The sequence below is a fragment of the Halichoeres trimaculatus genome, unplaced genomic scaffold (assembly GCF_033239565.1).
Source record: "Halichoeres trimaculatus isolate MK-OKI-2021-1 unplaced genomic scaffold, fHalTri1.1 fHalTri1_scaffold_11, whole genome shotgun sequence".
NCBI classification, from domain to species: Eukaryota; Metazoa; Chordata; class Actinopteri; order Labriformes; family Labridae; genus Halichoeres; species Halichoeres trimaculatus.
Window position 1 is genome coordinate 19,923,802 of NW_027437189.1, and position 22,138 is coordinate 19,945,939.

At 41.7% G+C, this 22,138-nt stretch overlaps 1 protein-coding gene across 6 annotated transcripts in view; it reads right to left on the reverse strand.

Annotated features, from left to right (window-relative positions):
• The window catches only part of casz1 (castor zinc finger 1), a 175,883-nt gene that overhangs the window by 27,744 nt on the left and 126,001 nt on the right, over positions 1-22,138 (reverse strand). For 4 of the 6 annotated variants that reach the window (XM_074681915.1, XM_074681911.1, XM_074681914.1 and 1 more), the window contains exons 1-2: positions 19,956-20,034; positions 5,319-5,870 (exon numbers count right to left, since the gene is read on the reverse strand). In XM_074681915.1, the coding sequence (XP_074538016.1) occupies positions 5,319-5,870; positions 19,956-20,034 (631 nt within the window). Of the gene's footprint in view, positions 1-5,318; positions 5,871-19,955; positions 20,035-22,138 lie in introns of those variants that run through there. The other 2 variants (XM_074681913.1, XM_074681912.1) reach the window with 1 other exon arrangement.

Here is a 22,138-nt window from a genome sequence, read left to right on the forward strand (position 1 = left end):
TATATGAGTCTTATACACAGAACTGGATTTTTTTCTGAGAACGCTGCCATGAAACTAGAAGTGTTTTGGTCACTGAAATAACTATTTATCTGGGAAAGTTTTTAATGTAGTCTATTAGAGAAGCTAAAGTGTCAATACTTCTATCATTTATCAGTTCCTCTGTCAGAAAAAATAAACAACTGAATAATCAACATTTTTTATGAACACATAAGTCTGTCAAAGTAGATTGTTGGTGCATGTGAAGAGGTCATATTGTGAGGCTGATTATTGAAACAGTAACTTCTCACCTCAAGTTTTCGGGGAAACACAGCAAAAGATTTAAATAATGTAAGTCTGCTAGCCTACTTCACTAATTAGAATCTATATTTTAAGAATTAGGTATAAAGATTTAGGTACAGCAGGTGTCTTCATAATTTCGCAACTGTAGTAAATGTAAAAACAGGAAAAGTGATTCTACACTGCAAGCTATAACTACCTTGGTACATGCCTCTGCATTTATACATCTACAGAGAGTCTGAGGCAAGGCTCTTCCTGTTTGGGGTGCACTAACGTCTGGCCTGCAGACTCTGCAGGTGACAGAGCAGACTGAATTACGCTTTATCAAAGGAGCAGCATGAGTTCATCAACATTTAAGAAAAAAAAAACTTTGAAAAAAGAAGCTGCTGTAAATTTGTTCATACAACTTTTGGAAAATTAATAAAAATGTTTTTTCTTTTTAATTATCCTTTTTATTTTTTATATGATAACTGATGATAAAAAACTTTAAACCAGCCATCAGAACAAATATTTAATGAAATCTATGTTATGTTCAGGACAATCATTCAACCCCTCACTGATACATGAGTGAGGTAATGGGAAATAAGATGATTATTGTGTCACCACCAAGTGTGTAAAGGACAAACTCTTTCTTTCCTCTCTTTACACATTTGTGAACTGAAACATCACTTTCATTTTAAGAGTCCATTAAATTGGACAACTTCCCCAAGGACATGGACGAAATATCGTCAATGTATAGTTTAATTGCATTATGTGGAGATTAATTCTGGCCCATTAACTTTCATCCAGGTTAGTGCAAGAGGTCAGAGAGTTGGGAAAAAAAGGGAAGATTATTTTGCCTGATTGCAGCAGAGGCAAAAAGTTCTGCATCATGAAAAGGGGAATTACCAGAAAGAGGGAGGAAAAAGAGAAAGAGGAGTCAGATGCAAACATTCTGCTAACAGTTGTTTGTTGATCTAACTTAATTAAAAAAACACCCTGGTTGTGTCAGTTTGGTGCTGGCTGGGAAACCTGAGCACAGACATGCAAGTTACACACTTAATGATCATTTACCTTGGTCATGTAAAACTTTATCCCTCTTAATTCTTAATACAGAGAGTTGGGGGTGCAACCGTGCAAGATCTAAACCTTTTTTTTTTCACTATTTGTTTGATATTTTTTATCACCAATGCACAGATGAGCACTTGAGAAGTCACTGGGGTAACTAATCCACAAATATTTCTGCTCTTGTCTCAAATGTCTCAGTTATTGCTAAATCAGTCCCAGTGCCCTGCATTTCACATCTCCTACGCAGCATGTAAAATAATCCCTAAATTTCCATTCACTGTGTTGGGGTTGCTTTGCTGCACGGTAGATCAGTATGAAACAGGAGCTGGTGGACTGAAGGGGCATAAAAAATTTAAGAGAAATAGATCAGGTATTTGAGATGAAATACCTGCATGTTAGCTTCAGATCCTTCTATCAAATCTGTTTTTACATACACTGAAACCACAGACAGATAAACTCTACATGCCAGTGTTACAGAACAGCTTTGTGTGTTCTGTATTTAGACATTCCCTTTCCATCGGCTGTTTGAGTAACTATTAATATTCTTTTCATGGCTCTCAGGTGCTGATAACTTTAGTGGTTGCTGGCATTTTACAGCTACTGTATTTATGGGGACATCTCAGGTCAAAGTATATCATATAGCTCTAAAGTTAGTCCTGACCCCCATGCTGGTCTGATTAAAATAACAAACTCGACGTTACTTGGATAGGAATGATATTTAAACAGACCTGACACAGAGTAGGAGTTGAATTTACACACTCTGAAAAAAAAGGCTTAAGAGATTATTTTATTAAGTGTAACTTTGTTTAACATCTATATTATCTGTAGATCAAAAACAGGAATTCATAATAACTGTGGGAAAGACTGGAAGTTTTTCGTATGAGGGTATAGGTTTTAAATATATATAGTGTATGTTTCCTTGGGTTGCACAGTTTCTTCTGAAAAAAAGAAAGTTAGTTGAGTTTCTATTTCCCCGGCAGTGTCACGTGACGTGCTATCAGTGAAGGACAAATGACTGAACTTGAAAGGATTATGACTGTCACTGACAAGACAGATAACCTTTCTTAAATACCGTATAAATGACTTTTCTACTTAAGTATCTGGCTGCCTCTTGATGAAAGTCACGTGACACCTGATAGGAAACTCTGTGTGCTAAAGAGATTTGTTCAAACTACTAATTCCATCCAATATATGATACATATATATATATATATATATATATATATATATATATATATATATATATATATATATATATATATATATATATATATTTTTTTTTTTTTTTTTTTTCTTTTTTTTTCTTTTTTTATTTGAAAACCATTTATTTTCTTTTTTCATCCAGCCTTTCCCCTTGTTCTTTAACACACCTGACATTTCTCTGCACTTTCTCTGGTGCCACTAGTAAATCTAAGAAGACTGGCCTCTAATCTTGACACTTCAAGCCCCAACACCAGTACAGACTTGCCTTGTCTATATTTGAGGCAATTAGGCTACATTTACCCTCCCTGATATGATAACAGATGGGTATTTTATCTCCTTTTGGCTGACCAAACATGGCCGGCGACATGGCATAGCTTCTCTTCTCACAGGACTGAGAGGCAGAGGTGTCGTTGATGATAAAGGTGCTTTCTGGTGGCTATATATGGACTAATCTAAAGTTGAATACCCTCCATAGGGTGTCAGTTGTGAACAACACAGTCACAATATAAATCATTTGGCTAAAAAATGATTTAATAACGTGCTGTGTTTTCATAGGATTTCATTTCGAGAAAGATTTGAAAAGCAGGATTATTTCATTTGAAGCAATCATCTAAATAGAGTTTTAAAAAGCAATTTGTGTTCATGTGAGTGAATTAAGTTAAGTGTGTTCTGTTTAAATGGACAGTGGTATCCTGATAAAGAGTTGCTTTGAATAAATGACATTATGTGAATTTGTTTGGACTAATTTGACACACACAAAACTGTACGGAGCTTCAAACTTCCTCTCTGTTTGGTTAGTTAATTAACAGGCAGTAAATAGAGAGGGCTTTGAAACTACTTGAAATGAACAATAACCTTTTACAGTGAACCCAGAATTGCAAATGGAAGTCATGGTCAAGCCTGTTTGATCCATCACTATGAGCATCTCTGTCATTGCTTTCATATTTTTTTTTCCATTGGTTATTTCATTGGCTTGCTTATGAGGGCTCTAATGCGACATCTAAATTATCTAGGAAAAGTATTCTGGGGTTTTGTACTGATAGGAAATCCGCACGATGCCTCCATGTGAGGAGTTAAATGTTTTGAAGGTCGCAGTTTCTCTCATTGATCTTGCAATGTTTGTTAATTACATTGTCACTGATGTTGTGAGAGATAATTAAGCCACTATGTTTATATGCATAATTACGTGCACTCTGCATCAGCCTTTGAAAGACAGCGGCGAGAGAGAGAGAGCGGGGGAAAAATGTTTTAATTGTGTGCTGAGCAGAAACATGGCAATATAGATGCCCTAGTTACAATCAACAAAGAGCAACTCTGAAAAAAAAACACTCTTAAGACAAGATTTGCAACTGATGCAGTATGCTCTCCCCGCAGTCTTCAAACGCAGGCTTTGTTGTGAGATGTAAAGTAGTGAGGGAGCCAGTGCAGGGAAAGGTGTAGGCCTGCTACACAACAGTAATACATATTTTCAGACAGGCTTTTTTCGCGGCCAAGAAATAAACACAAAATGACTAATTAAAACCACAAACACTTTTTTCGTTTAGCTCTGATATGAAACCTGCTTCATTTTCTCAGAAGCCCCTGCCCCCAATAGTGTGTGTGGCCAGAGCCACTGCTGTGCAGTTGGTGAAAACAAAAAGAAATGAAGACAAAAAGAGCATGTGAACATGACACTGAGGGAGATACCTAAGCCTAGATGAAAGACCAAAAAACAGTTAAACTGATGTGAGCAACCTCAAAACAAAACTTGTTTTTGTACCGCAACAACCGGTCTCACCTTTTCGCTGTGTTTTTTTTCTCTGGGTGTCTGTGAAAAGGGTTTTATCTATTCATATAAACAGGCTGTTTTTTTTTTTCTTTTTACAGTTCTGCTATACAAAGGCCAATTCCCCTCATTGTGAAAATGCATCTGGTATCAAGGGTCACAAAGGATATAACCGTAAACACTGTTTTTTTTTAAAGATTGTGGGTGCTGTTCATGCACACTATTACTGCTATAAAACGACTGTTAAAAGTCTGCCAGCTTTATCTGTTTGATAATCAGTGTATTATACCGAAGGAACATCGTATCACAATTAAACAGAGGTTATTATAAGTCATTTACAAGAGCACGTAGTGTTGAAGAATTTATTGAAATGTGTTCATCTTTGCGAACAGTGATTTCACAGAGCCACTGTTGTTTGTGAGCAGATATTAACACACTTAAGTGTGATATGGCCGTGCAATATAACTTCTCTATTCCAGATTTTATCTGATCTGATCTCTTGGATTTGCCAGCTGTTGAAAAAAAACGAAAAGCTCCTCCACGGCAGACTACAACACCATGAAACAGAGGAGCTTGAAGCAGAGGCTAAGTTTAGTGAGCTTAGGGAAAATCAAAGACTCAAAATGTAATCCTGGGTGTAATATGAAGCTTAGCCTGGTCCTGCCAGGCGCTCTTGGCCCACAGCTGCTGGGAGGGAGCAGAGACGGCCTTATGTTGTAAGCCTACTCCATTTATGAATTTCTTGTAGAGTTAACTACACACTGACAAGTTCATGTTTTCCCCCCCTGGCCTGCCAGTTGAATCTGTCTTTAGGGTAATAATGTCACTGGCTATTCTTAATGTAACTCTAGACCCTCTCTTTCCAATAATGGGCACACTTAAGCTTATGTAGATGTGCCAAAGTCACTGACCCTCTATCTGAGCCTCTTCCCCTTGATACTATGGAGTGAAGTGTTTTCAAGGCCAAAAGTGGAACCAGTGTGAGAGAAACGAATAAAGACAAAAAAAAAGAAATCTCAAAATGTACCTGGGGAGGAGAAAGTTGCTTGGCGACTCTGGGCCTCGCTTGGCTGTATGTAGGTGTCATCTTTTGAAGGCCTGTCTTCAAGTTCTTTGTCATCATGGAAACTGCCATCATGAGACCCCGCCGCAGGCTCGGCCTCCTCTTCATCATCACTGCAGCCTTTGGGCTGTACCATGTACACACCCTCAGGAGGGCCATCTTCGTCATTGCTGACTTTGAGTTCATGCTCCTGTTCGTCGTCAGGAGCTGGTGGCTCATCACCATACTCGCCGTTGACCCACTTCTCGATGGCCTCGCGTCTCTTCTGGTCCTCCTCTAGGCTCTGATTTAGGCTCAGGCTCTCGGGGAAGTTGGTCTCATTGTCATCGTAGTTGGAACTGCCACGCTCACTGTTTTCTGCTAAACTCTGGTCTCCTTCTGCATTCTGGGAGCTGCTGTCAAACACCACCTGGCGGCTCAGCTTGGCACAGATAGCATTGAGTTTTAGGCCACCTTTTCTTTTGGCGGCCATCTTGGATTTTCCTGAGGTCGTTTCAGTGCATAAACTCCTTTCAGCTGGTGAAGACAAAACAAAAAAAACACAGATTCAAGTTGAGTCAAAAATTGATAGTTTCGTGCCTATCTGCATAATGCCTGAAAAAAAAAACATACAATTGTAATTTTTCTACAATTAGCTAGTTTCTCAAAGATTTAGACATACTTCCAGTTCAACAAGAAACAAAGTGTGAACCAGCTTTCATGACGGTGGAAAAACAACCAAGAACAACAGTGGCTGCAGCTATTAATAACATCCAAAGGCACTTAACAATAACAGCACAAGACTGGAAGGACACACAGAGATACTGTACATATCTTTCTAAGTCACACCTCTTCGGTCAGCTCAGTGTTTAACACTGGGGGGAAAAAAAGGAGGAAAAAAAGTGCAGGCAGCTGAAATCACAAGCTGATAGATATCAGACCCCCTATGGTACTACAAGCACTAAGAACATGGCCACATAATCCTTCACATGACAGCGCTATAGAGACACCGTGAAATGTTATCTTCACTCTCACCTCAAGAGGCTGTGGTCCTGCCACTATGTGGGGGGCTGCACTGCGTTAAAGCTGTCAAGATTTGGAGTGAAAATGCTGAGCACTTTTTTAGCTTTTCTGAGCTGTGCTCTCATGTTGGCTATTAAGTGGGATTAGCTTCAATAACAGGTTCTGTAGAGGCTGCTGGTTTAACTTTATTAGAAAAACAATAAACCATGTATATGTGGTCATAATCTTCTTTCAAATGCTGCGTTTTAGCGCTGATCTAGCCAAGACAGCAGCAAGTATACACCAAACAGAAAGTTTTCTAGTTACCTTGTTAAACATATCTCTGCTTAACAAGACATACTGCACAGTCTCAACATATTTTTTTCTCCCAGTGCGGCCTCACTAAACAATAGAGCATGATAGAGTGTGCTTTGGGGCAGGAATGGGTGGCATTATTTTAACCCAAGTGGGGCTATCTTTATAACGTGTCCTCTGATGAGGCAGGAACAGCTGCCTGTGGCATTCCATATCCAGAGCTGCCTTTTTAGGGCAGAAACTGCACTCTAGTACCTTTCCCTTTATTTCCAGAGCCACCAAAGTTCACCTTCCAACTGCACTTGGCTGAATCAAAATCAAGGCCAGATCTTTATCAGGTAGTAAACAATTTTTAAACGAGCATGGAGGAGGTGACCGCAAGAAAAACTGGTTTGAAAAAAATAAAAGTAGAGACAAAAGGACTAGATACACGTTAACTTACATATAAACACTTCACTCTGTATTTACTCAGCAGTTTTAAAGCTCTGCCAGCTAGGCACTGAAAAAGACTCCAGCAGCATGTTACAGCTGACATATTTTTTGTTTTAAGTTTTATTGAATATAACTCAGTCCCGCTGTGGTAAAGATAATACACTACACAGTGCTATGAACACATCATATCAGCAGAAAAAAGTATGAGTTATCAGAGGTAACTGAGTTCTATCTTAAAGAGTCGATTCACTCTCTATAACAATGAGTACAAGCCTCCTCATTATTCCTCAGCCATAAAGCCCAGCACAATCATGTGTGAGCCATTGCCAGCATTATGTAAATCACATCAGTGCAACATAAAATCCTGTTTTCATTTTCTTTTGCAAAGCTGTGGGATCATTAGAGGATATACAATCTGAAGGAGTTTACAGATCACCCCATTGCCAGACAATGCACCGCGTGCTCTCCACACATGCTTTCTCAGTTACTGTATTTACATTGCACACTTCCTCCCTGAAACAATGACTTCAGGAATTATGTAGTTTTGAGTGGGCCATATATCAGCGGCACATTACTGTACAATTTAGTGTTAGACAATTGCAGGCGGAGGTGAAAGGGTCACCTTTAAGAGGACAGCAATTTTGGAATCAGCTGGAAAAACTATTAGGAAGTGGAAGACATAAATTTTCAAGTTGTGTTTTTTTTTTCTTTTTCTTTTTTTCAGAAATACTCCACAAAGGAAGATTGAGGTCATTTGGGTGTTGCAGTGGAGGTCATTTTTCTGTTTACTGCGTTCAGTATTTCATGCTTTAACTACCGATTTCCTTTACATTGAAATCTCCAGCTCCTTGTAGGAAATGACCTCTGCACAGTTGTTTCTTTTCCATTACTGAGTATTCATGTATGGTTTTCTGTGAACAATAAGAAGCATTAATATAGGGCAAAGTGCTACCAGTGAAGTATCTAAGCCAGCTTGTGACTGAATTAACAACTTTACCACACAATCAGTGTTTAATTTTTGAAAGTGGGATGTGCTTTAAACAAATACAATACTGTGAGCTTCCCGTGAGGAGGAACATATTATGGTTCAGTGGTTTATGGAAGCTGTCTAAACTATTATTTATGCTGAGGGTTTCTGTCCACAGCAGCTTATTGCCATTGCTTACAATGGGGATTGCTATGGTAACACTAAGCTGTTTACCTCAAGTCGTTTGTGTGCATGATAGCGTACAATGAGATAAAATCTGTGGGGACCTACATGAAAGAACAACTTTTCCCTCTGGGACTTACTCCCCCGCCTCCCTGAAAGTCCAGTAAGCATTCTGCCTTATTAATGAATATCAGAAAGAAAAACAACACTGTCACACGCATTGGACATTATTTACAGTCTGTTTTAGCCTGGTGTGCTAATTGTCAAAGAGGAGACACCTCAGTAAGCACTGGGAGCTGGAAAAAATAGACAGGTTTGAATTTGAGCACAACAGCTGAAACTAATTTTTCCTACTGCTTATGTTAGCTGTGACACTATTTTTACTGGAAACAGTGCAGGGCCACAAAGGAGCCCATTTATTGTCTGTATAAGGCCAAAACCTGAGGAAAAAGTCAAGAAACTATTTTGAATCCATTTTGAATAGGTCAGGTTCTTTTTCATCTTCACTTAAAAATAAGAGCATCAAAGTTCCCTCTGCGCCTGTTTCTTCTCAGTGCTGGGGAGCACAGCTTGTGTTCAAGTTGAGCTCTCCCCGCTTACAAACTTGGTCTTTCACAGCTCAAAGCCCCACAGGTCTTGTTGGTTTTTGATGCAGAGTCTCTGTTTGTGTGCCAGAATGATATCATGCCCAATCAAGTGGAGTTTCAAATCCTAATAACGCTGTTGGAAGTGCATTATTTGTGTGAACGTGCACAGACTGCAATCAAGGCAGCTTGGGGTAAAGAATGTGGGAGTTAACAATGGCTGGGACTTTACTTCTTTCTCACAAACAAGATCAGGGCACCTCAGTCCAAGAAGCTTTATGTTACAATTTTATGATAAACATTTAAATAAAAACTAATAATGTGACTTTGTTATATATTCAAGTGAAGAGCTGCACCATAAATTCATCGACTTCCTGCAGCATTTCCAGTTTGTATGGAGCAAGCACACAGGAGGGTCCGTAAATAAGAGAGGTAGATATAACCTGTTTAAACTGTGGCTTATGTCTTCACCTAATCAAACACAGGTACCGGGCTTGTTGTAGATTCCTGCTGAGTTCCTACATGACTGACACAGGGACAAACCCCCCGCAATATCAGGAGTTAATTAATACAAACAGGGTCTGGGAGATGTCTGTTCAGCTCAGGATTATTTTACAATATGGAACACAGAGCTGCTTTAGCTTCTAAAAGAAAAAAAGAAAAAAACAGAAAGCCTGCTTATAACTTTATGAACCTTTGGCAGATTAATCGACAAGGCTGCAGCTCCCTGTGTGTAGCTCAGTGAACCTTTTGTGTCTCTTGCTCCCAGGAGAGATGTATATGTAAGTGAGTGTGTGTGTGCATGTGTGTTTCAGGGAAATCACTGAGCCACACAGGCAAACATACACAGACAAAGTTGAAATTACCATGTTTTTATATTTGTAAATTTACAACTTGCAGGAAGAGAATGTTTTCCTCTTCTCCCTTTTTCCTCTCCCTCTCTCTCACTGCACGGTAGAGAGGCTGCGGCAGCCGCAAGGAAGTCAAGCGGAAAGCCACTGATGGACAACTACGCCACGACACCCAGACCCCAGCATCTGGCCCCTCTCTCATTTTTATTACACAAGAATAACAATAAGCAGGTCGTCAACCCCGCACTGAGATTTTGCCACAGTTTTCCAACAGTCGGTGCTGCCGATGCTGAGAAATTTCCATTTTTCTGCATGCATATTTAATTGAGTTTTGTCCCAGTGGTGCGGAAATGATTTGTTTTTTGCTCTCTGTTCACTTGACTCCTCTTCGGAGTCGCTAACCCTGATTAAGACGTTCCCGTTAATTTCCCAGCGCACACCTTTTTTTTGTGCATTAATGGTTCTGATCGTCTAATTAAAACTTCTCAGCTCGGCTGCTGATCACCGCTCGTTGTGCCTCTGACCTGAAGTTTTAATTGCCGCATCAGAAGCGATAATAATAATTTTGAGGTTCTGATGATTAAAAACAATGCCATTGCCAACTAGTTGATAGATGGGGGTTTAGGGGTGGGCACATCTGAGGGGAAGTTTATGTAGAGATGGGATTTAGAAAGAGGGCTGTAAAGTGGGGTTTACACGGATGGGGGTAGACTACAGTAAGTGATCACTGAGGGGAAGGGGGCGGCAGAGAATATGGAAATCTCCCAGTTCTCTTGTCCCTAAGAGTGTTCCTGAGGAAACAGGTTTTTAACTTTCTCCACCTCAAATCTGAATCTGCAGCATACTGAACCACTCTGAGCTTTACTCACTCGGCAGGTTTGTCGGGTTAGAAAAGAGAGGGAACAAGAGGTAGAGAGAGCATGAGAGGAGGCATCATAAAGGCACATAAAAGATGACGACAGTCCGATGCCCTCTGCTTATTTTCATAAAAAGATAATAGCAGTGTAGGTGCGGTACAAAAGGCATATTGTTCATAAAGTGACCGAATGGAAAAAAGGAACCTTCACTGACTGGTGTCTCTGTCATAAAACATGATACTGATGAGATATATATGACACGTAGATTACTATCAAAACAGGAGAAGTGGCTTTTCACACTCTACTTTATAGGTTGAGAAAGTTGCAGTTATGTACAGATATCATCCAGGCATAAAGAGAGTGACTATGCACTCATGAAACTTCCACAAACACCAATATGTCAGATTTTGTTCTTTTTTTAACCACAGGATTTCTCATTGATTTTTCAAGTTCCACTATGAGATCAATGTTTTACTGTGAAAAGTACTGTAAATGCATGCGTGTGGGTGCTCAAATCTGGCTTTAACACATGGACAGAGAGTGAGGAGGTAGCTGTCTCCTCTTCTCTGGCCCCTAACCTCCCTCCCCTTGTCTCTCCCTCTCTCCCACAAATGTATTTTATTATTAATCAGTTGGTTGCACATCTGCCTGCCTGTTGTTTTTTTTCTATCAATAAAGCACTTATTGCTTTTAGTCTAGAATGTGACCTTGCACATTGTGTGCTGTCTTTCTGGGGGTGCCGACCTTGAAGGACCCGTTTGGACTATAACACTTCAGCTCAGTCCACGGGCTGTTATCAAACACAGTCTTTTAGCTGAGGGCTACGCTCCCTTCACACCGCTGCTAAACACAAAGAAGACGCTGCAGGACAAAGGCAGACACAAATGGCCCCAATATCACACACACACACACACACACACACACACCCTCTCACTCACACACACTGACTGCACAGGACAATGGCTGAAGAAAACAATGTATATTTCAAGTGCAGGCGGAAGAGGAAAGACGCTGAACTTGAGGGCAATCAGGCAGGAAAGTTGAAATCTAAGGACAAATACGCCCTCCGGCTTCATCACAAACAGAGTAATTATGGTGTTTTCCAGAACAGAGGACAAGCAGCCTAAAATGGTCTAAGGGAGAGGAAAAAAAAAAACAAACCGACATGAGTGACAAGAGCCATTCTGACAGCCACGTACCAAAACAGCCACTTTTTATTGAGTTTGCTGCTCAGGGTAATTCATGGGACACACGGCTAACTTGTTAAAATTGTACATCAAATCTGGACTCGCAGCTGGCACCAGATGATGTCTTAATTTATAAATGTTGCAGGAGGCTACAACTTTGCTCGAAGAAATACACAATCGCACACAAGCCCATGCCCTGACAGACCGAACAGGGGAAATTTATTCCAGAAGCTTTGTTTTGAAGCTCTGCTCCCATGTTCATTTTCAAGACACCAGGAGTGCAATATGATAAGCAAACCGCCATGGTAAATGAGCAGACGACCCTGTGTCCCTCCCTCATGGTTGCAGCGCGTGGCTCGGCAGCAAGGCAGTGTGGGTAGTACAGTGGAGAAGGGGCTCAGCGGTGCACCTCTCAAGGGCTCTTGAGCTAATATCTGTACAGATTAACTGCTTCAGTTGTATTTTGGTCACGGGGATCTCTCTTTGCCTTTGTGGCTTGTTGGGAAGGAGAGGGGGTGATGTGTGTGCCTGTGTGTGTGTATTGTGCTGAATTAAGTGTTGGTTACACACTTTTTGTCCAGGCAAAGTGAATGGCCGGCTCGTCCAAGAGGTCAGATACAGCCAGGCTGGTGTGTGTCAATCCATGTTATTATCTTTGGGGCCATATTTAATTCACCAGAATCCGGGGCTACACTGCTGAGTAAGTTATCCCCATCCTGTTACCATCACCTACCCCCTCTAACTCTCCACAGGACACACACACACACACACACACACACACACAGTGTCAATCCTCCAGGGTAAACTCAGCACACGCCGCTCCATTAGTTATCAATTAAGTCTGAAAATCTCCACCTGGCTCACACACACACATACACACACACACATACGCACACACACACAGTGAGCTGGTACACATACGTAGCACCCCTATCAACAGGAAGTTGAGGAGAGCGTGCCTTATTTGACTACCAGTGTGGGTGACAGAGTGTGTATGTGTGTCCGTGCGGGTGGCACTGTTGTCCATGAGGTTAACCTTGATATGAGGCCCTGTCAGGCCAGATAATGTCAATCAATGACAAGCCCTCAAAGATAACCCCTAATGTGAAGCCTAAAAAGCAAAGCTGTTTAGATCTTTAGACATGCCCCCATTCACCAGCATATGAATTGCATTACAAGGAAATGAGCTGTGGCATTTCTTTAATAAGACTCTTAAGACATTTTGACAGCATATAAGGCACTCTGCCGTTAAAAAAAATTAAATAAAGCCCCTGCTGACAAAGCCTCCTCACACAAGGCAGTGTTGTGATGGGCAGATCTGAGTCCCTGTTAAGTGGAGGAGAGGAAAAGACATGTAGGGAGGGGGGAAGGAAAAAGAAGGGTGGACCTTCCCCTTCTTTTTCCCAAGCTCTAAGGGACTTCTTAATTGATTTCCAAGGTTATGTTTTGAATTTGTTTTTCAGATTGGGAGCCTTGTGAATGAGAGTGCAAGTCGATGTTTTTCAGGCAATTTCCTCAAATTTGGCCCAGTTTGAAATGTTTGCATCAGGTTTTCTTGACCCCCTTTCCCCTTCCTGCCTCCTCCTTCTGCTGCTTCTGCTCCTTTTTCTCCTCTCACTCTCCTTCTGAGAAAAAAAAAAAAAAAAAAAGAGGCGACATTTACCCCAAAAAGCATGTATTTCCAGACAGGATGCCTGTGCTGACAGCATCGATCCCTGGCTGCCATTAAAAAATTTGCTCTGCCTGACAGACTTTTCCTCTTCTGGACTTTACATGCGGTACAATGAATCACAGGTGCCAGTTAAAATGTCATCTTGGCCAGGTTTCCTACCTGTTCAAAAATGACCCATGGTTAACTAGAATTGTAGGCTTTTTCCAACACTTAGATTTTTTTTTTTTTTACTCACATTCTTCACTTTCAAAGTTCAATGTGTTCGTCTTATGAAGCTCTATTAAATTTTGATCAAAACAGATTCTTTGTAGAGCTAAGCGAGGAAGTGATGAGACTGAGTCTTCCTGCTCCTGGGATTTACGTTTTTCACACCCTGAGGCTATGAATCAACAACTTTTGTTTTACTTTTCTGATAAGCAGGATGGAAGTGACAACAGTGTTTAAGGGACATGTATGACATTTTAAAGTCTTTGTGCATCCATGTGCGCCATGGGATTCCCGCAGAAATAATGTAAATGCAAACATTAAGAGGCTAGGAACAATTTAAAGGGTTTGTTGCTGCATAATTTCTTGCTGACGGTAGAGTATTGTGCCTTGTGCTCTTATTCTGTTCTTCTTGTACCAGTGGCTGCAGGTCACTTCACTTTCTTTGAGACACTCTCACAAATACACACATTAATCTTCCTACACACTCAGGAAAAAGTTATCTGCAGTGAGGATGAACACACCACTGCAGCAGTGACGGCACTAAAACAGCATGCTTTACCAAAAACTTCACTGTGAAGTGGAGGCGGAACTAAACGTGACAGTTTTCACCTAAAACAGGAACATTCTTGTTTCTGGGAGTTCAATAGAGAGAGGAATGTGCCGTGACTGAATTTGAAGGTGCGATAAAACAACACTCACAAAAAAGGGAGGGAGAAAAAAAAAAAAAAAAGAGGAGAAATGGCTGTGAAACGATGAAACAAGCAAAGCTGCTCAACAGGAAAAAAAGAATGCTGTCTATTTTGGGTCTCAGTATACAAAAGGAAGTGAGTGCTAAGTTGACTCAAACAAATAAATTTGCTTTTGATAAAACCACAGCGACTACTTTTGCATTCTATACCAAACCCACTTTGTTTCCTGCATCTTTATCTTCATGACTTCCCACATTTGTCAGAAGCCACTCACTAAATTGTCAAGCACAAACAACTGACTGTTTTCAAACGGTTCAGTGTTGACGGCTCAAAATGTAATTTTATTTAAAAAGTGGCAGGTTAAAGGAAAGCCTCAGAAGTGAGCATGGAGCGCTTGCCTGTTTGCGCTGTATCCAGCTGCCCGTTTTACATTTCTCCAACATTAATATTCCTCTTATTATTATTTTAAAGTGAAAACGGATACTCTGTTGAAGTGCAAATCTGATGAATTACGGGAGCAGATTGCTGCTATTAATTATTAAAACCTATTTTATAAATATTCAGGTCTGTCATGCATCTAATAATGAACGCTTTAGAGGAGGTTACTTCCCGTGCCCATCCTAATGTGTCAGAAATATCACTTTTAATCACGCCCGTGTCAGCGAGTGCCAGGTTTGAACCTGCCGAAAAAACCTTCCAAATCAAGGAAACTCAGCTGGCCTACTACTGTGCTCATCACTGCACTTCCTTTCCCGCTGTTTCCCAGGATCCAGGTTCTTCTCCTGCCCCGTCTAAAGGGTTGGTGAAAACCTCACAGCTCCCCGCTGCATTCTTACTGTGGTAATTTGAATGGAGAATAATGCATCGGCAGCACTCTACCCTTCTGGACACACCTAGTCCCAGTGCTACTGCTGCCATATGCTGTGTTGATACATATTCATAACACTTTCTCGTGTGTTGAGTGTTGGTGTGCAATGAGGCTTAAATGAGTGTCTCACAACTTCAAATGGGAAGAGCAGAAAAGAAAAGAAAAGGGAGGCACAAAGAAAGTTGGACTGCACTTCCCCCTTTTTTTTAGCTCCCCTCCCTTCTTTTTCTACCTCCTCCTTCACAAAGATGGCAAGTTTCGGGTGCTGACAGGTGATCCCAGAGCTTTATGAGGAAGAAGCGCGAGGCTGTGAAGTTTTAAGACTATCGTCAAGAAGAGGTGAGAGGCAGCGACTAACATGGTGGGACAAACCGGGGCGTCAGGTAGGCTAGATGGTGTTACATATGGGAAGGAGTCAGTGGGGTGTATGATGGCCTTAATATACCCAAGCAGAACATACATATGATACACACATTCAGATAGAGACACACACACTGTGAGGCACTCTAAGATTAACGCTGTCAGAGCTACAATGATACCCCTTCATTATCTGCACACAGGGCCTCCTTCATGCGCTCGCTTGCCTCACTGTCCTCTCCACTGCTTCTCTATAGAGGTAGTAATTACTAAAGCTAACATTTTGCTCTCTGTGCCGTCAGCTACCCTCCACTCCCCCATTATTTCTTCTTTCTTTTGCATCCTTTCAAGTGCCTTGCCAGCCTTTCGCCAAATGGTGACACAGCTGAAGGTATGCCAGTGTTGATGGCAGCGCCAGCATGACCCACTGTGTGTGAGTGGAGTGTTTTATTATGAGATCATTTGGTGCCCAGCTGATGTGCAATAAAGGCACAGTGTGGCACCCCAGATCCAGATCAGTCTTCTGGGTCAAATACTCATTGTGGTACAACAACAGAGAGATGCTTGATGTACCACTGAAGTATCTGCTACTCTATACATTGCTGGTTTAACAGGCTGTGATCAGAGAGATGCTCCCCCTTGCATGGCATTTTTCATTACCAACAATGCTCCAACTCTTTGGCTTTCTTCTTCTTCTCCCACTGGAGCTATGGCTTTATCAAAGGTGATAGCTTGCCCAGGCGTATTTTCTCAAACGTCTTCTTCAGCCAACCATTTCCCATGCTGCTCTCGGGTAAATGTCACTCACAAAAACCGGGGAAGATTTGATGGTGAGATCAAAAAGAGAGGAAGGACAGCAAGGAGAGCTGGGAGAATGGGGGAAAACGGAGGAATGATACCCTCCTCCCCTATCAGACACCAACAAGCGCTGAGGGTAATTCCTCTGAGCGGAGTCTGTTTTTTCAAACGCAAATACAACAAAATGCCGGGTGCTTCCACGAGACATCAAAATGGGTGATTTTGACTTCAGAGGGTCTTCAGATGCTTGAGGAGTTGAGGGAACAGAAGGTATCAGCAGGCTGTTAACAACCAACACGGGAACCACGCCAGAAAGACTGTCTCCTCCCAAAATGCCAATCGGCACCAGATCAGTAAAGGCTTTCACCGCACTGTAATACCCCACCTGAGCTCTTTCATCTGCCGAAAATAAAATGGCTTCAAAGTTCACCAGCTGCTGTATGTCTGATATTAATTGTACCACTGGGATTGATGAGCTTAAAGGTATAATTTCTAGAAATGTGCCATAAAGGCAGGAGGGAGAAAAAGAAAGAGACCAAACAAAAACACTTTCCTGATGAGACAGAGAGCTTCAACAGGTGTCCTTAAAGAACAAACTGACGTCATTCACCTTAAAGGGAGATTTTCATCAGCTAATCAAAGACTCGCTTCTTTCTTTGGAGACCTGAGTTGTGTTGTGACACGCTGAGAGGGACATCCACATTTTCTCCGGTGCTGTTCTCGCTCATTCTTGGAGCATTAGGCTCACTCTAAATAGCCTCAAGGAGATTAGGCTGGCTCATATTCAAATGCACATTTCTTCCAAAACCCACTCCACGAGTGGGCCAGGGAGATCAGTGCAGGAGCCTGGTGAGACGGTAGTCAGAGGAGATTCTGTCATGTATAAATCAGCTGAGAGGGGGGAAAGAGACGGGAAGGAAGAGCAGGAGAGAAAGGCTGAGGTAAAAGACAAACAAGTGTTGGCTCTGCTATATGAGTTTAGTTAGCTAGAGAGTTAGTGCATGAGTTATGGCAAGCGGAGGACTGAGGGACGCTGTATTTATGAGGGGACTGAGTGAGTGTTAAATCCCTGGTAAGAAATAAAGTTGTCCCTGAGCGAACAAGGGAAACATTTCACTCAGTCTAAGAGGTGCCTTGAAAGAAAAAAAATGAAAGCCATCCTTCTTCCAGTGGAAGCACTATTCCATATTCCCCAAAATTGCTTTATTCTTAAAAAATGCTATAGATCATATCCAAGTGGATTGAATCTCATATTTGAATAGAGAGGAGGATTCTCCGTGTGCATAATATCAGAGAAGCGCATGAGCCAAGGAAAGGGAAAGAATCTGATTCTCCTAAAATTGCATGCGGATTTTCAGAGGGATCTTTGGCTAAAGGGGTCTGCCAAAACACACAGTGCACTTGTTGCAGTGCAAAGGTTCATCCAAGAAAACTTTTCCACTGTGGTTAACCCTGGAAAAAGAAGTTTGGATTTTTTTTTCAATTCAATAAATGAAATTGTGTTATCTTTAATAATCTTAATATCAGTAATCTAAATGTAAAACAAGCAACTTATTTGCTTTTAAAAAAGTTTCAGTGTTAAATGTAGTCTTGACACATTACAGTAGCAAAGGAAGGCAAACAGAAAGGAAAAGCTTAACACTGCATTTTGTGCACATTCAACTCTAACTCAGACTTCTCTCCAAAGCTTGCAGTGGTAATAACAATTATTACTTAAAAAGGCTATATTTTTGCATCAACTTAAAAGGCTGTATCTTTTTCTTTCCCTCCAGCCTGTGCAGCCTCACTTACCCTAAGTATCTTCATAAATCACCAGTTACTGTTAACATGTACTCCACAATTCAGTCATCAATCTCCTACCAGGTCAGAGTGAAAACAGAGGGGGAAATGTCTGCTTAGTAAAATGTCTCTCTTGTGAATGCTGCTACCACCACCCACTAGCAAAACACACACACACACACACACACACACACACACACACACACACACACACAAACACACACACACACACACGCACACACACACAGCAGTAGCATTCACACACATCAGTTAAATAACAAACACACGCGCCCGGCACACAGCAACCAGAGGAGTCCTATGGGACACGGGAGCGGTTGCCAGATCGCCACGGTAACGCAAGCCAAATTCAATTCTGACTTCACCTTTCACTCAGGAAGCCGGTTCCATTTGTTATAAAAACAAATAAACAGCAAACGTCAAGTTAGAGCCGGCCAACTTCTGCCTTGTCTGTCTTTTCTTCTGTTTCTTTTTCTTCCTGCTGTGGGCCTCGACAAGAAAGATCAGGCCCAGGCTGAAGCAGGGAGACTGACACCCACAGGGCCGCGTGGAAATCTGTGTTTATATCCACGGGCACTGTATTTGTTCAACCAAAAGAAGGAAATCTAAGTGTGCACGAGGTGGATTATTCCTCTCACGGGGGAGAAAAGAAGTCTTTAGCCTTTTTTCAACAGACACTGTTTACATCAGCAGAGTGGAAAATCCCTCAGATTACCAATCTCTCCATCACATCTGTATCTTAACTGCTAAATCGATCTTGATTGATACCGCAAATTACCTCATATCATATCAGAACACATCTGCACTTGACATTTAAGGTGAGGAATTTTAGGTGTTTTTGAATAAGATATTATTTGAGTCTAACATTATTTTGCTTTCACTTTAAATAAAGTTTTCAAATCCCCCCTCAGACTGTAAAAGACTGGAAAGTGTTCCTCAATCAGTTAAATGCAGCATTCTTTATAAACTGAAACAAAATGACAGGTATCATAAGTGAACTGCTCATGAGTATAAGTTCAGAAAAAAAAAAAACATAAAAATTTGTTAAATAACTGAAGCTCTCTATTGCAATTAGATGGGTTGATTAAATAGACTGTCACAGTCAGACTTAGCATTGATAATTAGTCCTATGTGAGGCAAACAACATTTAAATGTTAGAGCTAGACAGGTAGAAAATCAGTTGCGTTGTCCAATGATAAAAGGATTATATGTAATATCAACCTGACAGGTAAAAGTTTTCAAACAAATGTAGAGCAAATGAAAAAGTTGTAGATATAAAGTGAAAGTAACTAAAATTTTGACTGTATGAGTAACTTCCCACCTCAATGTCATAAACTTAACTGTAAATTATAAAAGTGGAAGTGTGAAGTGCTTTAAGGCACTAAAGTCAAAGACACAACTTTTGAGGAAGCAGCTCACAATTTCAACTATTCAAACCGATCCCTGTTTTCCAGTGCATTGTGGGTAAGAAATAAATCACCCCTTTTTGAAGCAACTAAAGTTGCACCTGCTATGCTTCTTCAGTGGACACACACTCTCTGTCCCCTTCCCTCTCTGTCTCTCCCTCTGTCACACACACAATCTTTGACACCACCCACCACATTACTACACATGCGTGCCTGACTCATGCCAACTGCAACTAGTAGCTGTCCCGTTCACCTCGAGGTAGCACTCAACTCCTGTGAGTGTGCAGGCGCGCGCACGTGTGTGTGTGTGTGTGTGTGTGTGTGTGTGTGTGTGTGTGTGTGTGTGTGGGAGGGAGAGAAAGAGTGAGAGGGCAAAGAGAGGGAGGGAGAGGGAAAGTAAGGTGTGTGTGTATGTGTGTGTGCGTGCGTGTGTGTGTGTATGGGTCTTACCTGGCAGCAGACCGCCCTCTGCGCTCTGTCTCACCTCTCCCTCCTGCCCTGGAAGAATTCTCTCCACAAAGCAAGGCATTTTCTCCTCAACTGCTCTCTGCCAAGCCTCGGCTCCCTCTCTCTCCCCCCTCTGTCTCCCTTTCCCTCCCTCTCTACTTCTCACTCCTTTCCTCTTTCCCACCCTGTCCTTCTCTCGCGCTGTCTATCTCTCCTCCCCCCCACCCGCCCCCACCTCTGAGCACAGATGTCGAGGCTGTGCGAGTTTACCCACTTTACCAGTAGGGGTCCTTCATCGCCCTTCTCCACCCCACAGACACATGGGGGAACAAAACACACACACAACCTCACACACACACACACACACACACACACACACACACACACACACACACACACACACACACACACACACACACACAGGCCCCAGGAAGAGAGAGCCACTTAACGGGCGCCCTCCTGTCACTGCTACAATGAGAGCCCTGTGCCGAGCAGCACGGCTGTATGAGCTGTGTGCGTGTGTGTGTGAGGGAGACAGAGAGGGAGACAGGTGTGAAGTGGGTGGTGTGCACAGGGAGCTGGCCCTCGGCCCTTTTTCAGCCCTGCTCAGCGCTGTTCGGCTGGACTCGGTCCTGGCTCCTGGCCCCAGAAGTGTAGTACAGTAGAGTCTCAAACACACACATACACACACTCATGGGGAATATGAACACACAGATTGACTTACAGTGGGTCCCTCAGAGCCAGCAGCCAGCGAGAGAGAGACAGAGAGATTGTGGGCATGCAAAAGCATACACCCTTTCACTCATACACAAAACAGACACACACACACACTCACAAGCACAGTCACACACAGAACAACTGCTGCTGTTTGCCACTGATGCTGTTGACAGTGATAACATGTGCTTTGTGCCCTATGTGTGCCAGTGTGCATGTGCTCACACACTCACACTCATACACAAACACACAGCGGATGCCTATCCGCTCTCGTATTTCAGGTCTCTGTTCTGTCCGTCTTTTTTTTTTTTTTTTTTATTCCAAAAAAGAAAACAGCCCTCATTGACACTGGCATGTGAGATTTGAAGGCTCTTAGCGAGTGTACAGTGGGGAATTTCTAGTTTCTCTCCTACTTGTGGGGCACTTTTCACATCGCAATATCAGCACAGAGGAAAATTAGCTGTCCTGCTGAAGAATGTCAGATCTTGTTAGGCCTCTAAGTGGAAGAAAAGGGAGACTGAACGTAGTCTAAATGAGCTTAAAATGATCTGCTTTATTCAACATCATTTTGACAACTGCATTAAATGTAAAAAAAAATAGCTCTCAAGTCAAGATAGGTTATAAATAAACTATGTTGAAAAATACATGGAAAGGAGTGAGGACACCTTTATTATATATTTATCAACAAACTAATTCCAGGCAAGATGAACACCATGTGGAACTTGATCCCACAATTTTATCAAACATTGCCCAACCTTTATGACAGTTTATATTGCAGGAAAGCCTTGATCCTGACTGGAATCAGGATCTAATGCTATTAAAATATCAAAAGAACATTTATCAGGTGTGCTTTGTGTAAGGACTTGTTTTTCCGTTTATTGCTGCCTGGAACAGGATAAGGGTATCTAGACTCAAGACCTGATATCCCGGACCTGCTGTTGGTATCATTTGAACAGAGGGTGGATCACCTTTATTTGAGTCAAACAAAGCCTTCTAATGACACAAAAATGGTAGTCACTGCTTGACAGACAAGGCTCCAACGCCCAACAAGTCTGCCTTCAAAACGTTGACAAAGAGTAATAAAGAAAATAGGATGTTGAAAGAGCAGGATACGGATGTTGTATAAAGACTGTAGAAAGTGTACATACATGCATCTGTGATAAGCTAATGAGGGCAACAGAGCCGTGCTTTTGGTTTTGACTACTATCTCTGTTTGCATCAGTCACAAATCTCCCTTGACAGCAAGACTGAAATCAAGTTTTTAGGCAGATGAAGGAAAGTCATTTGTATTTACAGGAAATAAGAGCGATGCACTCCATCATTATTCCCTTGCTGTGCTAACTAAAACGAAGCCCCTGCATTAGATGTTGGAGGAGCAGCACAAGGACAAGTAAAACATACCTTAAATAGACTACAAATGAAGTCACTTAACACCCACTCGCTTCCCTCGCCACCCCCTGCTCTGTCTGTCT